The sequence below is a fragment of the Diabrotica undecimpunctata genome, chromosome 4 (assembly GCF_040954645.1).
Source record: "Diabrotica undecimpunctata isolate CICGRU chromosome 4, icDiaUnde3, whole genome shotgun sequence".
Classification (NCBI taxonomy): domain Eukaryota; kingdom Metazoa; phylum Arthropoda; class Insecta; order Coleoptera; family Chrysomelidae; genus Diabrotica; species Diabrotica undecimpunctata.
In genome coordinates this window covers 158526674-158544079 of record NC_092806.1, presented here as the reverse complement: position 1 = coordinate 158544079, position 17406 = coordinate 158526674, and the positions used below count along the sequence as shown (strand labels likewise).

Below are 17406 nucleotides of genomic sequence, written 5' to 3'. Positions count from 1 at the left end.
ATCCCACAAGCAACAATAGCAAACTTGATTAGATCTATGCCTAATCGTATGAGAGATGATATTAGGGCAAGAAGAGGTCATACTCATTATTAAAAAATTAAGTGTTAAGTTTTAAATTGTCAATAACCCTATTTATGTTAATAATAAAAAAGCTTAATTTGCTTAATGAATTCATTTCACTATGTTAAACATAGGAAGCCGAAATAAGTTTTCATAAATTTATACTCACATTAAAGCATATTAAATTGTCTTTCAAACAGTATATTTGTTTTTGTGATCTGATGAATATTTCTTGAAAAAAAAAATAGTTAAAAGTCAAAAGTTTACAGTGGGCCGATTTCTATGCACGCAAGTTTATATATATATATATATATATATATATATATATATATATATATATATATATATATATATATATATGTATATATATATATATAAATATATATATATATATATATATATATATATATATATATAAAATAAAGTTTTATATTGAGGTTGCAGTCATTAATAGGGCAGGAAAGTAAAACTCTTTGTTCTTTAATCAAGCTTTCGCAAAATTTATTTGCTTCTTCAGGATATGCTAAAATATGGTATCAGTAAATACAACGAAATTAGAACTAAATAGCATTGTATAAAACTAGTAAAAAAACTTACAACATGAGGTTAATCCATTAAATTTTCAAATTTGCAAAACATTAAAACTTAACTTATTTTAAAAAATTATACAGTTATGTAAGTACAATATTCCAATTTAATTTAATTTTGTAAAAATTCATTTTGACATTGATTATGTTGATGTTTGATTTATGTCAGAAAGACACTCGTTTCTGTTTATTATATTTTTTGTTGTTGATAACTAGCTCTTGATTGTTATTATGGTTACGTACAAAGTGGCGCCAAATATGAATATTTAAATTTTTTGAAATTCTAATATTTATAGTCAGAAAATCTAATATTGGAAAATTATAGTATTAATTTTCGTAAGACAGAATGTAATTATAGATATTGCTTAGTTTATCAATATCAGTTTTTTTATTAACGCATTGATATTTATTTATGCATACCATTTCTAAGAATTCTCTTTTATTTAATTGGTTTTCGCGTCTTAATATATTAGTTTCATTGAAATTAAATGAATGATTTTTATTAATTGCATGATTTATTAATGCACACGTATTTTTATTATTTCTAAGGTCACTTTTATGTGATGTTAGTCTGCCTATTAGATTTCTAGATGTGTGTCCGATGTATGACTTATCAATTAACAATCAAGAGCTAGTTATCAACAACAAAAAATATAATAAACAGAAACGAGTGTCTTTCTGACATAAATCAAACATCAACATAATCAATGTCAAAATGAATTTTTACAAAATTAAATTAAATTGGAATATTGTACTTACATAACTGTATAATTTTTTAAAATAAGTTAAGTTTTAATGTTTTGCAAATTTGAAAATTTAATGGATTAACCTCATGTTGTAAGTTTTTTTACTAGTTTTATACAATGCTATTTAGTTCTAATTTCGTTGTATTTACTGATACCATATTTTAGCATATCCTGAAGAAGCAAATAAATTTTGCGAAAGCTTGATTAAAGAACAAAGAGTTTTACTTTCCTGCCCTATTAATGACTGCAACCTTAATATAAAACTTTATTTTATATAACGTGTCAGTCAATAATACCTAACTACTTTATATATATATATATATATATATATATATATATATATATATATATATATATATATATATATATATATATATATATATATATATATAAACTAGTAAACACTTTTTGTGTCATAAATATATCTAGTAATAAGAAATATAGAACAGAAATATTATACAGTTAAGTAAGTTATTTATATTTACCTACCAGTAGTAAACAGCCATGGGTTTCGTTATCTTTAACATCCGATTGACTTAATCTATCAAATATACTATTTAAATGACTAGAAATTTGATCGCTGCGAATAAAAGGAACTGTGGCCCAGGCGGCTAAATCTCTCGTCCTATATACGGAATTAGACAGACAAGTCGTCAAGTGTGGCACGTATTTATCCATCTGAAAACAAACATTGAACTTTGTATACGTTAATATAATAAAGACGTCTTTTTTTAATTGATGGATTCGACCGTTACTTGATGGAAATTCATTTTATGTAACAATAAAACACTGAAAACTTTGTTTTCAAAACTTCCACAAAATTTATTTTAAATTCTTATCACTACAGCTGTTTCGGCTAATTGCCTTTCTCAAGTGATCTGTTTTTGGCATGGGTTTACACTTTATAGTCTCTAATGAAATAGGTTGAGGAGGGGAGAACTGTTTGTCTCAAGCTGGTCATTCAGAATTATATCTGTGTTTTTTAATTTGTTGATTTCCATAGATTCCAACAAAGATAGCTTAAGGCCTTTATTTTGAATGTGTAGAATTTTAAATTCGTCATTAAAAGAATGATTATGATCTAGAAGGTGAAGTGCGTATGTAGAATCTGTTTTTCTATTATTGAAAGCCCTTTTATGTTCTGCTATTCGTTTATTAAAATTTCTACCTGTTTGACCAATGTAAGTTTTTGGGCAGTCGCTACATTTAAGTTTGTACACACCACTGTGTAAGTGTTTTTTATGTTGGCTCTTGTTGTTTTTAATATATTTGCCTAGGTTGTTATTTGTTCTGAAAGCGTCTTTTTTTTGTTGCCGTTGACAATTAAATAGTTCATATAACGAAGCCAGATATAAAGAGGCTTCCAGAGACGACGTTCGGATAAATGACAGACATTATGCGATATCAAACACTGGCGATACGTCACCACTTCACTCAAAATTATCTAGGAAGTCTTCTGTGAGACTATAAACCCGTTGGAGGAATGAGTGAATAGTAAATAGTTATACAAACAATTTAATTGATAGATACTGACTTCAATCGGTACAAAAGTTGACCGAATAAAAAAAAAACGAGTGATTTATATTTGAAGAAGAGATCACCTCGGAACTGGACGAAAATCTCTTCATACGAGTAATTTTATAATGATTAAAAATTCTTAAATTTTGACGACTGCAATAGACGATTAATACTTAATTGTTATGTGTTTTCTGTTCTTATGTATGGAGCAGAGGCATGGACACTCACTGATGCGTCTTGCAGACGGTTGCAGTCTTTCGAGATGTGGTGCTATCGTCGCATGCTCAGAATATCATATTTACATCATATAACTAACGACGTAGTAATGCAACGTTTACAAAAAGAACCTGAAGTCTTGAAATCCATTAAAGAAAGAAAGTTAGCATACTTCGGACATATAGTGAGAAATGAAAATAAATACAGAATCCTACTATTGATATTAGAAGGGAAAACAGAAGGAAATAGAGGATCAGGACGCCGCCGAATATCCTGGCTTAAGAATTTGAGACAGTGGACAGGTATGACCACCACAGACCTATACAACAGCTGCTAATAAAATACGATGGGCCATTGTGGTAGCCAACATCCATAGAGGATAGGCACTAGCAGAAGAAGAAGAAGAACAGACGATTTGGGAGGAGTTGAATTTTTCCGACGAAGAATCATTTCCTTATTTTATCATATGAGATATTTAATATCTGTAAATTGGTGAATACAAGACAATTAGATAAGAATTGCAAAATACAGTTTCCATAATCTTTACAGCTCAACCACCTATTCTGCCCTCATTGTCAAAGAATCTTAGTAAATCACCTGTTTGAATTGTTCTTTGATCTTGTCAGTATAATGTACCTCGAGTAAATTTAGTCTAAGTGGGCAGATTATTACATTTTTAATTAGATTGTGTGCGAGTTGATAAGTTTGATCTAGGAAATTTTGTAGAAAATATATCTAAGGAAGTTATACCCAAGGGATGCAGACATATTCCTGTAACGTAAAACGAGTCCAAAGAACTCATGAGGCCAAATGGAACTCTATAAATCCTTGAAAGAGCTATTTACAGCAGTGATAATATCGGAATTTGACGAAAATCTCTCCACGAACAATTTTATGTTTGGAAACACTGGGAACCAAATCTGGAGATGAACAAGGGACCAAATCCAAACCCAATTATTATATTTTGACCAATGTAATCCAAAGGTTTGTGAAGAGGTAAGTTATCCCCAAAGCCAAAGAAAAGCGCTTAGTTTTTTAGCAAATGAGGCGGATTCTCTCCGATTTTGTCCCAGTAAATTGAATGTGAAGTCGAAGAAGCATAATATTATACATTTTACCCACTGTTTGAAATGTTCTTTGGTAGAGATTATAGTGCATCTCGAGCCTAAGCTAAACCTCCAAAGGTCGTGCTTTAGTTTAAGTCTTGTTGGAAATAAACAACAAAATAGTTTCGAAATATTCAGTGTCAAAAAACTCATGAACAAAATAAAACTGTGTATACCGATGACCTTTTTCGCTGAAAACATATTGACTATGAAATAGTCCTACTCCAACAACTGAGCCAACCTAGAAATAAAAAGTGGACTCTAAATAGCATAACCCATCGTGTAATGTTACAGAAAAGGAATTATTTACCTAGTGGGTGATGAATAGATGATCTAAGAACCAAGGTAAGGAACCAAAACCTAAAATAATCAGGCGACAAACCACCTAGCAAGACCATTTACTATTAATTAACTCCACGGTGGTGTGCACAGGTTAAAAAATGGGGAAGCTGTAGCTACAGATGATAAATACTACCTCGTAATATGTATATGTAAATGATCACTTACCTGTGTATTATACTCTTCAAAATGTGATGGATACAACCTAGCTAAAATCATTAATACTGGATGTAATAGAAGACTATCGCTTTTACTACTCTCGTTTGTTAACGTTTCTAACAAAAATTGAAACAATTCGGGATATCTCAAAAAGAATACTCGAACTGTTAACCTATTTTTTAGGGAAAGATCGTCGGAGTCTTGCGTTCTTTGTACGCCGAACATTCTCGTTATCAGAGCGGCGTACAACAGAGTTGCTGAGTTCCTAACCTAAAAACAAAAAAAAAACGTTCATTATAAGTATGTAGCCACAGAAACAGTCGGAAAGTCCACTTTGAGGTTATCAAGTTGAGAGAATCAATAACATAATTGTTTTGGGTTGAATAAAGGCGGTCAGACGTCGCTGCCTGGGGTTCTGAAGCCCTTCAGACCTTTTGTGTGCGTTGTACGTTCACTTCCCCTTATCTTTCGTGCCCTAAATTTTGGTCTGCTGTTTTAAATTACTTTATGTTCCAGTACGCGTTTTTCAAAGTTCTCCTTGTTTGTCCGGGTACATCCTTAAGCTAACGTATTGACACACCTTTGTGAACATTTGCCAGTCTTTTTTAGGTGTAGATTATTTCTTTAGGAGGCAATTATCGTCATTTTAATAACAAATGTTGTGAAGAATATAGTTTAAAAGTAAAATAGTTAAAAAAACTCAAGATAATTCAATTGAACTTACCCCCCAAGTTTCGCTTTGAAATCCAGTAATGGCCACGATGACTCCCTGTGCGATATAGGCCGTGACCATTTCCCCCAGTCGGCTGTGACGGAACATCGCACGCAAAACGTTCATGCAATGCATCCTGTATTCGTCATTTTCCGTTTCAACGTTCTTACAGGCGTCCAGAAGTAGCGTTATGGAGAAGTGGAATCTGCTTTTGTCGAAAACTGGTTCAGAACCGATAATAGACTAAAAAATGGAAATATTCGATATAGATTATTGGCTCGATCCTTGTGCATAAATAACGTTATTGAAACAAAATTTGAAGCAGCAAAATGCATTATCAAATAAGGTTTAACAATACGTAAATTACAGTAAACATTGGCATATTTGATCTAAAAATATGCCGAGTATGATGGTGTTGACGAGGCCAGAGAATATATAATAGCAAATTTAACCAAGGATTAATTTTGTTATTCTAAACTGAAGGGTGAAATTTACCCTAATGAAAAACGGTTAGAGCGGTGAATATAGGGCCCTTGAAAGTAATGTAGTCATATTGACGATATAAAAGATTACTTTATTTGTCCCATTTTAAAGCTTAGTATTACTTTTTCGGGTTATAATTCGACGGTTTATTCATCAATCCCCCCACTTCAGTTGATATATAAATCAGCATGTACAGAACATTCCTTTCCTTTCCAAAAAATTGTTTATCCTGCAAATAAGTCCGATCCAAGCCCTCCACGACTTTTACTCGATTTGAACTAGTTCCAAATGTGGTGAATACGATTAATATCAGGACTTCGAACAGGCTATTTTTTGAACTTTGAAAAATAACCTAACATAACATATCAATATCTTTATTTTTAGAAAATAATATACATTCCGTGAACATAAAATTATTAAAAAAAAACAGTGTCACAAACGAAAATATTATTTACTTATTCCTAACCGTTACATATACAAATAGTCCTCCACAGAATATGGCTCAAGAGCTACCAGTAATTTAAAAATTTGATGTTTATACAAACTTAATCTTTCCTCCCTTTTAATAGGTTCAGGCAGTTTATTAAACAATTTGATGCAGCAATAAAGAGCGTTTTTTTCTGTTATACTTAACCTGTGTATTGGAATTTTATAATTATATAACCTGGTATTTACTATACTATTGGGCTCAAAGTTCCTAAAGAGTATTTTATTCTTATATAGAAACAGTAAGCATTCTTGAATAAATACAGCGTAAACTGTTAAAATATTATTACTCCTAAAGTGCCCTCTACATGATTCCCTACTTTTTAAGTCAAACATAACTCTGATTACTTTTTTCTGAACCAGAAATACATTATTTATGTCCCTACTGTGGCCAAAATTTATTAGACCATATCTAAATTTTGCTTCAAAATTAGCATGATACACTGTTTTTAATGAGTTACTATTCATGTATTTTTTTCGATCTCTAAAGCTGTAAATCACTTTACTCAAAGACATACATAACTGGTCAACATGTTTATCCCAACATAAAAAACTGTCAATATATAATCCTAAAAATTTGGTACTGCTGCTAATATTTAAAGTGTCATTATTTACAATAATACTGTTTGGCATATCTGAATGTGCATAATTTGTCTTAAACAAAAGAAGATCTGTTTTATTTTGATTTAAAACCAACCTATTCATAGAAAACCAGTCTTTAGCTTTCTGGAACTCTAAACTAGCATTAACGCTTAGAACAGACATGTCTTTACCACTGACTAAAATGTTTGTATCATCTGCATAATTTGTTATGCTGGAAGTAGTATTAGCCACTAGACCATGAAGATCATTGATATAGATCACAAACAGTAAAGGACCAATCACACTTCCTTGTGGTACTCCAATATTGATAGTGCTTTCAGATGAGATGCCTATTTCAGTGTTTTTATGTATTTTTACTAAATGTCTCCTATTTGCCAAGTAGGACTTAAACCAGTTCAATGCTGGTCCACGTATACCATATTTCTCCAATTTATCAAATAATAGGTCATGCACTAAACAGTCATATGCCTTTGATAGGTCCAAAAAGAGACCCAAAGCCATATGACCAATCTCAGTACATTTCAAAATATCCCAGACAAACTGAAAAATCGCAGTCTGAGTTGATTTTCCCTGTTGATAACCATGCTGATTTGCACTAATAATATGACATTTTGTTAAAAATTCTGTTATCCGCCTATACATAGTCATTTCTAAGATTTTTGAAAAGGAACATAGAAGGCTAATTGGTCTATAGTTATTAATTAATTTAGGATCACCTTTTTTGTAAACAGGTGTTACTATGGCAGTTTTCAGGCATTCAGGAAATACACCAGATTTTAGTGAATTATTTATGATTGTAGTGAGAGGATTCACTATCTCCTTTATACAAAGTTTAAGGATTTTAGTGGGTATTTCATCAATTCCACAACTCATTTTGTTTTTTAAATTTTTAGTTATATCCATAATTTCAGTTTCTGTCACAGGTGCGACAAACACTGAATTTATGTTACTTGCAATGTTGTCTTTATATTCAGTGTATTGTAATTGAGATAAAGTGTTATTTAAAGTAGTATTTAAGTGGATCATGTATTTATCAGCAATCTCTTGAGGACTATCCTCTACTTTTATTGAATTTACACTTTTTAATTGACCATTAATTTCACTAACAATTTGCCACATGCATTTATTTTTGTTGGCAGCTTCAGACATCCTGTTTTCATATAGCTTTGATCGTTTTGTTATTAGTTTCTTATTATATTCTTTTTTTACCTGTCTATAGGAACCATAGAATTTATGGTTAATTCTGCTCATTGTAAACAAGATGTCTAAACGAGTCTTACATTCTATTATCTCTGGATCATCTCTTTTATTAAGGCCTTTTTTACGTTGCCTAGAATCTAACTTTTTAAAAGGAAAGCACTGATTGAATATATACAGAAACTGATTTAAGAAGGTATTCCATTGATCATTTACACATTTGTAACTTAAATTAAGCCAGTCATGATTATGTAATTTACTTATAAAGGTTTCAATATTATTTGTACTAAAATGTCTTTTCATTTCAAGAGTATTCGTTTCTGCTTCCTCTACCTGAAAAGTTAATTTTTGGGCAGAATGATCAGAGATTCCAGCGTGCAAGACTTCTACTGACACATATGATTGCATAATAAAGGCAGATATCGAGCACAGTTTTATTAATTAAATCTTGCCCAAGTAATTTCGCTCCCTAGAGCATCTTCAGAGGCATCTGAAATAAGCCAAAAAACGTTTTTTTTATATGAGTATACTGAGTATACCCATTAAGAATTTATTAATTTCATACTTTGTTCAACATTACTATTTTATTCTTCAATCATTTACAAAAACTAGTTTGCTCAGGTTCAATTGATCTATAGTTGGCGTTACACTCTCCATACCTTTGCGTAATTTATATATACCATCTCCACAGTTGTATATTTCAACATCTCCCACTGTTGGTCAGTTGGTCTTGAGTAACGCTTTTACATATTAATTTTATAGTTCTCCCATATAATTTTTAGTATTTTAATTTCATTGTCAGATTTCTTCTTTTCTACAGTATTGATAGTAGACCCTTTTAGTAGTAGTCAACCACCCACTGTGTAATAGATTGTTTAGTCTATTTCTTGCATTCATACTTTATGTCCACTTCAATTGCTCTCAAACTAACACCCTAATTATTATAGACAGATTTAAGTGTGAGATCTGTATTATGCAATCTAGTTAAAATATTCTATATGTCATACTTCATCAGTTGATTTCCTAGAGTAGTGTCAGTTGGACCTTTGGTCAATGCTTAGTTACATAGAATTTTGAAATGTGCAGAGCACACCTACATGATTGTGACTGCCCATTCAAGCTGTCATATGTCACATGTCACCTAAACATATCCGTTAATACCGGGAACCATTCTCTCTACTGATGCCGACCAAAATGTAGATTCGACCTTTTAAATTATTTTAAACTGTTTGTCCTCGTTTAGTGTAGTGTTATGTTAAACTTTATGTTTAATTTTAAGTGTATGACATTCTGCAATTGTTGGATAGCCCAAAATTGATGAAGTAAGCCTAAAACGTTAATCACAAAAAGAAAAAAATTATCATCCATTAACTTCGAGTTTTTATCGAGGTTAATCAATTTCTTCATTAAAAAAAAAAACGTTTTTTGGCTATTTCAGATACCCCTGAAGATGCTCTAGGGAGCGAAAGTACTTGGGCAAGATTTAATTAATAAAACTGTGCTCGATATCTGCCTTTATTTTTCAAAGTTAATTTATTCGAGCATTTATATCAATTTATTTTTAGCTTACAAACCTCTTCAAGAGGTAAATTCTGAAAATCTTGAATAGTTTTCCCATTTGATTAACATTGTCTGTAAGAGCCAACGCTGAAATCTTCTCATGAATCCGACTATAGATTACAAGCTGTGGTAACTTTCATCGATTTTTTAAGTTTTTGAAACATAAAAAAAACTATCCTAAATTTTTCGGACGACCCGTTTTCTCTGATACTTAGTGTACTGGTATCATAAAATTAGTCGAATAACATTAATAACATATTTAAATAACATTAAAACAAAACTTACGAGTATCAAAAAGGGAAGTCCGGCACTTCTCCTTGTTGCACACAATTTGTCAGACTGCTTGGCTCCAGTACATAACATCAAGGCGTCTTCCAGCCAAAGTGGGGGAAGGTGATTCAAAAGTTGATTAGACGATCTTAAAAATATGTTAAAAATGGGTTATTATGACTATAACCGCAAAAACTTAAAATTCAATCAGTCTATTTCCTAATATCTTATACAGAAACATTGAAAAAAAATCGCAATTAAAGTAGTCATTAGCTTATATAGCCTTACTTGGAAAATATATGTGTCGTATGCATTTGTCAGGAATTTAATAAAATTCATAAACAAGGTCGTTTAAAGTCAAACCTCATTCAACTTATGTAGCATATTTTTAAGTATTTTCAAAAGTTTATTTAACTTAACAAATTTCATGATATTCTTAAATTATGATTTTTTCAATGGCGCTAACTTTTTATAATTGTAGAAATATCGACTATTCTTGATAATGATCTAGTAACGACAATGATAATCACGAAAAAAACGTTGGTAAACAAGTAACGTTACGAAGCATAGTCAGAAGTGTTTGATCCAGACTATAGATGGCGTTGCAATAAATGAAATTACTATTTTGTTGTGTTGGAGCACTTATTAATAGTAGGCAAAACTGCGACCCACAATCCAAGGCAAAGTAGAGAGGGCAGAACGAGTGTGAGACGAACACAGTTATCTTGGCTGAAAAGTCTAAGAGAATATTATGTTTTTAGTTCAAACAACTCTTTAGAGCAGTTGCTTGTAAAGTTAAAGTAGTTATTGATCATTGCCGACCTTATTTTTATAGCACTTAAAGAAAAATAATTGCCAAATATCCTCTTCATTTGGAAGATTTTGCTTTATTTGATTTTCATTTACTCCAAACAGCAAAAACTTCGTGTGTTTTTGCTGTCCGTAAGCGTACGTTCTGTATGTTGAATCAAAGAGCGATATCTTAATAAAAGAAGTAGAAAAACTATTTCTTTACCTACTAGACTGAATGAAAAATATTAATCCCAGAAAAGCGCCTGGATTCGACGTGGTAACAGCAGAAATGCAGCTTCCAAAAAATAATCAACAGTGAAAATTACTTACTTAATAAATGCATCATTCAGACTTAAGCCTGTGTCGATTTACTGAAAAGTTGCAGAGGTCATAATGATATCAAAGCCAGGTAATCCGCAAAATGAAGTTTTATCATACAGACTTGCATTTCTGTTGCCTGTATTGTCGAAACTACATATTTGAAAAAATATTGCTAAAAAGATTAAAACCAATACTAGAACAAAGCAACCTCATACCACCTCATTAGTTTGGTTTCAGGGAAAGAAGGAAAGAAAGTTTGTTCAGCCGTTTTCTGGATGCTACTCAAGCTTTTGATAGAGTATAGCATAAGTACCTCACTCACAATCTAAAAAGAGTACTACAAAAACAACCTTCTTCTTAAAGTGCCTATCCGTTCCGGATGTTGGCGATCATCACGGCTATCTTTACTTTATTTATTGCAGCGCGGAACAGTTCAGTGGTAGTCGTGTTATACCACTTTCGTAAATTTTGAAGCCAGGAAATGCGTCTTCTTCCCGGTCCTCTCTTACCATTTACTTTCCCTTGGAGAATCAGCTGGAGAAGGCCGTAACGTTCTTGATTTTTATGTCATGTCTATAACACATTTCGGAAGCTTCGAGCCGATTCATAGATGCAACAGTCAGTGTCCATGCTTCCATTCCGTAGAGCAGAACTGTGAATATGTAGCAGTTCAATAGACGGCATTTTGTTTTTAATGATATGTCTCGACTGTTTAAAATGGTTCTCATTCTAACGAATGCTGCTTTTGCTTTTATTATTCGCTGTTTAATTTCTGTTGAGTGGTCCCATTGGCTATTTAAATTGGTGCCTAGATATGTATATTGCTCGACTCTTTCGATATTCTGTTGGTTGATTGTAAGTAGAGCGTTTAGTATTGGTTTTTTACTAATTGTCATAAATTTGGTTTTCTTTATGTTAAGAGCTAGTCCGTATCTGTTGCTGACTTCTGTTATGCGATTTGTTAATATCTGTAAGTCATTCAGATTATCGGCAAAAACTATAGTGTAATCTGCATATCTAATGTTATTCAACCATTCACCGTTTATTAGTATTCCTTTCGCACAACCGTCTAAAGCTTCCTTAAATACCCATTCAGAATAAATGTTGAACAACAATGGAGACAAAATACAGCCCGGTCGTACTCCACGTTCTATTGCAATTTTATCAGTTAACTGGTCTTCTATTTTGATTTTGGCCGTTTGATTGTAGTAAATGTTTCTGATAATTCTAAGATCTTTGTTGTCAATTCCAATTTCTTGCATTAGTCATTAATTTGTCATGTTTTACTCTGTCAAATGCCTTCTGGTAATCTATAAAGCATACGTATATGTCACAATTCACATCCCTGCATCTCTGAAATAGCACCTGTACAGCAAAAAGGGCCTCCCGTGTTCCCAGAGCATCACGAAATCCGAATTGTGTTCTTGTTAGTTGTTCCTCACATTTTGTATATATTCTTTTGTGAATGACCTTTAGAAATTTAAGTAAATGGCTCATAAGGCTTATAATTCTATAGTCTTCGCACTTTCTCGCATTGGATTTTTTTGGAAGATTTATAAAAGTTGACACTAACCACTCTTGGGGAATTATGCCTGTATCATATATATTGTTAAATATATTTGTCAACCATTTTATGCCATCATAGTCCATAAGTTTTAAGAATTCTGAGTGAAAATTATCAGGGCCTACTGCTTTACCATCTTTGGTGCTTTTGATGGCATATTTTACTTCTTCGACTGTAAATGGTGGTCCAGATTCGCAATTGGTGTTTGTTGTAATATCAGTGTTACTTCGTATATCTTCAAAAGTTTTTTCTACGTATTTAATCCAAATATCTCTTTTATGCTCTATTTCCAGTACTATGTTTCCCTGATTATCTGTCAGGAATCCAGTGTTCTTGTGTTTATATAAGCCTGCCGCTTCTTTAATCTTTTTATGGAGGTTAAATGAATCATGTTTTTGTTGTAATGACTCTATCTCTGTACACTTCGAGCTAAACCAATTTTCTTTTGCTATTTTAATAGCCCTTTTTATTTCGTTATTTATGTTGTTGTAGTAATTCTTATTATCTTTAGCGTTTCTTCTGTCTTCCATCATACATAGAATCTCCTCCGTCATCCATTACTTTTTATTTGTTCTTTCAGGTTTTAAGTATTTCTCTGTTATTTCTTGACTTACTTTGTGCAAATTTTCTAGTTCTACATCTGTGTTATCTGTTTCTGTACGGGCCCATGGTTTTTCTGCACGAGCTCACGTTTTTTCTTTTAGGCGTTTTTGTACCTTTTCCTTTACTGTTTTATTTTTCAGTTGGTTAATATCGTACTTCATAATTTTTGGTCTTTGAACTTTCTTTAAACTAAGTTTCATTTTGGCGATAAGTGGATTGTGGTCCGAATTTATGTCGGATCCCGGGTACGCTTTAACAGATGTTATAAAGTTTCTAAATCGTTTGTTAATAAGAATATAGTCTATTTGATTTCGTACTGTGTGATCTGGAGTATCCTGGGGAGATTTCCACGTATATAGTCGTCTTGGAGGAAGATCATAAAAGGTGTTTGTCACTAAAACAATACTCTCAATTATTGAACACTTATATCTACAACAGTTTCTTCAGGGTCACGCAGACGGATGGCCTATTCGGGGTTGAAAGAGGGGGTACCTCAAGGTAGTGTACTGGGGCCATTGTACACTAATTATGACGATCAGGCTATCCTATGAATTGGAGAAGACCATGACGAAGTTGCAAGAAAACTCAGATAAAAATAGGGAGAATTTTAGTGCATGTCAATTTCACCTATAAAATAGAGCGATATCAGCCTATCAGAATAGATAACATTCATGTCCTTGTTGCAGATTCTGCAAAATACCTGGGATTACATTTGAACTGACAAGAGACTGCGTTGGAAAGTCATATTAAAAAGTAGACATAGGAAAACACAAAATTTAGAAAGTTGGACTGGATGCTTGGAAGAAATTCTAAATTATTCATATTGATAACAAGCTACTGATTTACAAATAAAGACCAGTATAAACATACGGCGCACAAATCACAGAAAAAATAGTTTTCTAATGCCGTTATTATATATTTAGTATCACTTACCTCCAAAACGAATCACATATCACACAAAAACCAACATAAGCTTGCTCAAAGACTCCCTTATGTTTACTAGTTATAAAAACATCCCAAAAGAACTGTCCAATCTTTATCATGACACTGAGCGGCAACGTTACGCACTCTTGCTCCAATTTGATCGTTTGTCTGATGAGTTCAGCCAACAATAGTGTCATTTCCTTCATCGATCTCCAAGCGTACACAAGAACCATCTGTGCTGTGGTAGATTCGTCCGATTCGTTTATTATTTCGAAGGAATCCGGTATATAGCCTTCTGGAGACGGATTGCACACTATCGGCATTAAGTGATCTTTGAGTTTAAGGCACAAAGAGGTGAGATGATTGAAGAGGCCCGCGTATTCCTTGTTGTTTTTCCTGGAAATCAATAAAACTCTTGTAAGCAAAAAAAATCTGTAAGATAAAAAATCATTTTTAGATTATTAAATGAAACACCTTGTAGCTAAGTAGTGAGGCACATATTAAAGTATAGTGAAGTAGTAGGTTTTTTAGTAGTAGCATGTAATCAATCTGATTTCTTACAATACTTCCCACAGAACCCTGTGGAGATTTCCAGGTGTATAATTCCTTGGGTGCAGCTTAAACCAGGTGTTCATTATTACTAATTGATTTGCTTCCGCAAAAATCTCCAATGAATCTCCCCGATCGTTCCGGTTTCCTAGTCCAACTGCAAATGATATTTTGCTGCTCCAACTTTGGCGTTGAAGTCACCCATGACAATTCTTAGGTCTTTCTTTTTCAACATTTTCACGACTTGGTTAATGCTATGGTATAGTTCTTCTACCTCTTTTTCTGTTCCTTCTGTTGTAGGTGCATGCACTGAATTATATTGATGTCGATTGGCGGCCCGCGTGTTGCTCATCCCTGATTTATTATATAAAGCAATTCTATCCTAATGATCTTACCTTATATCTCTGGACTGCAAAATATGTCTGATGCTCAAAAACAACCCATAGCAACAAACTTTTTTATTAACGACGTCTTGTTCAATGTTCGTTTGAGTGATTAGCTTTCCCGTTAAAACAACCAGCATATCCAAAGTGGGATCGTGATCTTGTTCCCGCGTTTCTTTATCGTACTGTACAACGTCGTAGAAAAACGGCGATTTTGCGCAAACTTGAAGCAAATACGCTGCCGAGACAGTCTTCGCAGGTTTGATATCCAAGGCGAGGTTCAAACAACGCTGCATGTATTTGAAAGTGAATTCCACATTCTAAAAAACGATATTACAAAGATTAAACAAGGTGTGTTCGATTAATCGAAATTGGAACAATGAAATTCGAATATCTAGCGACTAAATAACATGTATTTCTATTTTAAAGAACAGTAATTGACGCCACTAGACCGAACAAACTGAAAATTCTATGAGTTTCGCTATAATCGTTAATGGACGTATTACGTTCAATATTATAGCAATATTTGCTTAATGTTTCAATACAAAAAAAAAAAGAAGAACCTTGTAAACCTTTTGGCTAAAGTTTTTAAGTCATGATCTCCTAGCTAGACACTTCTAAAGTAGACAAACAACAATACAATAAGTTGAGGTTTTCAAGTTGCGCAAGTATCTCTAATATGACTTAGCCACCACATACGTAGCCCGGACCGACGATTTGACGTGTCCTCCAAAGTACGATGACGGCTCAGTTCAATTAAAAATTAAAAAATTTCTCGTGCCATTGCCGGGAATCGAACCCCGGCCCACCAGCTTGGTAAGCCAGTACCATAGTCACTGAGCTACGACCGCCACAATTTTTTCCGTTACGTTGTGATTGAAAGTTGACTTCTGCGGAAGTCTTCTTCTGCCAGTACCTGATAATGTAACCGAAGTATTTCATCTTGCATTTTTTCATTATATTGACCAGTTGTGATGTTTGATCCAGCCGTCTAAAAACCTCAACATTTCTAACTCTCTCGACACAGCTTATCTTTAGTAGACGTCACTTTAGTAGTCATACTATACAAAGTGGGCGAAAATAGTGGAAACGTCTAAATATCTCTTAAATGGATTGGTCTAATTGGTCCGAATTGTACAAAAACCCTGATACGCTTATTCTGCAATATGAAGATTTCAAATTTGATGCTTGCAATGTTGTCAGATTTACCATTTTTCTGATATCATTAGTCACTTTGGTCTTTTAAATACAACACTGTGTATATTGTATTATTATTGGAATCCTCCCTTCTAAATACAGTGGAACTTGGATATTACGGCCTCGGTAGTTACGTCATCTTGGTTATAATGTCAATTTTTAATAGGTCCGGCCAAAAACTATTCAATAACATTATTAAAAACCCGGTTTTATCGGCTAAAAATAAAGTAAGCCTCGTCTATAGCGTCATAAAGTTTTACAGTAGGTTGTCGTTTTTTATTTTATGAAGAATAAAGTGCAATGCGTTTCCAGCTTTGCGATATTGTTCCTACCAAGAATGTGAGAAAGCCCGATTATCCCTTCGGTGAAAAGTTGTGTGACCTTGGCAGTCCTATGATTCCTCATTTATCAGTGCCAATATAACAGTCAAATTTTCTGTTTCAGAACAGTCAATTTAAGAAATTTTCGCTACCATTTTTTCGTATGGACAATGAGGAACCCGTGAACATTACCATCCTTGATGGGGTTCAATTTTTAGACAATGCGTGGAGTGCGGTTACGTCAGTGACAATTTGTAAGTGTTTTCGTCAAGGTAAATTGACTGTAGTTTCTCCCAATGTTCAGAATGTTGAGGAAATGCCCTTGTCAGAGTGGATACAAAAATTTAATGTAAACCAGAGAGAGTTTGGAACTACAATCAAGGATTACTACAAGGGTTGTACAGAATAAAATAACTGACTTTTTTCAGCATTAGAGAACTTTTTCATAAAAAATGTAAGTTTCATATACATGATACGTTTTATTTCATAATTTTTTATCTTAAGTGCAGTTGTAATAATAAATAATGCTGTAATAAAATTTCTTTCTACCTCTTTTATACCTTCACTTTGTTGAAGCGTCATTTTTTTACGGGACCCTTCAATGACGCTATAACCAAGTTCCACTGTAAATAAAACTTCTCAGTGCCAAATAGTTTTGAAATAATTCAGTAAATATAGTATGCTGTGATTTTGACAGTAATTCATAAAACT

At 32.8% G+C, this 17406-nt stretch overlaps 1 protein-coding gene across 1 annotated transcript in view; it reads right to left on the bottom strand.

Annotated features, from left to right (window-relative positions):
- The window catches only part of THADA (Thyroid adenoma-associated protein homolog), a 49668-nt gene that overhangs the window by 17636 nt on the left and 14626 nt on the right, over positions 1 to 17406 (bottom strand). The window contains exons 10-15 of the mRNA XM_072530735.1: positions 15191 to 15498; positions 14256 to 14642; positions 10058 to 10190; positions 5456 to 5686; positions 4741 to 5001; positions 1883 to 2071 (exon numbers count right to left, since the gene is read on the bottom strand). Coding sequence (XP_072386836.1) covers positions 1883 to 2071; positions 4741 to 5001; positions 5456 to 5686; positions 10058 to 10190; positions 14256 to 14642; positions 15191 to 15498 — 1509 coding nt within the window. The remainder of the gene's footprint in view (positions 1 to 1882; positions 2072 to 4740; positions 5002 to 5455; positions 5687 to 10057; positions 10191 to 14255; positions 14643 to 15190; positions 15499 to 17406) is intronic.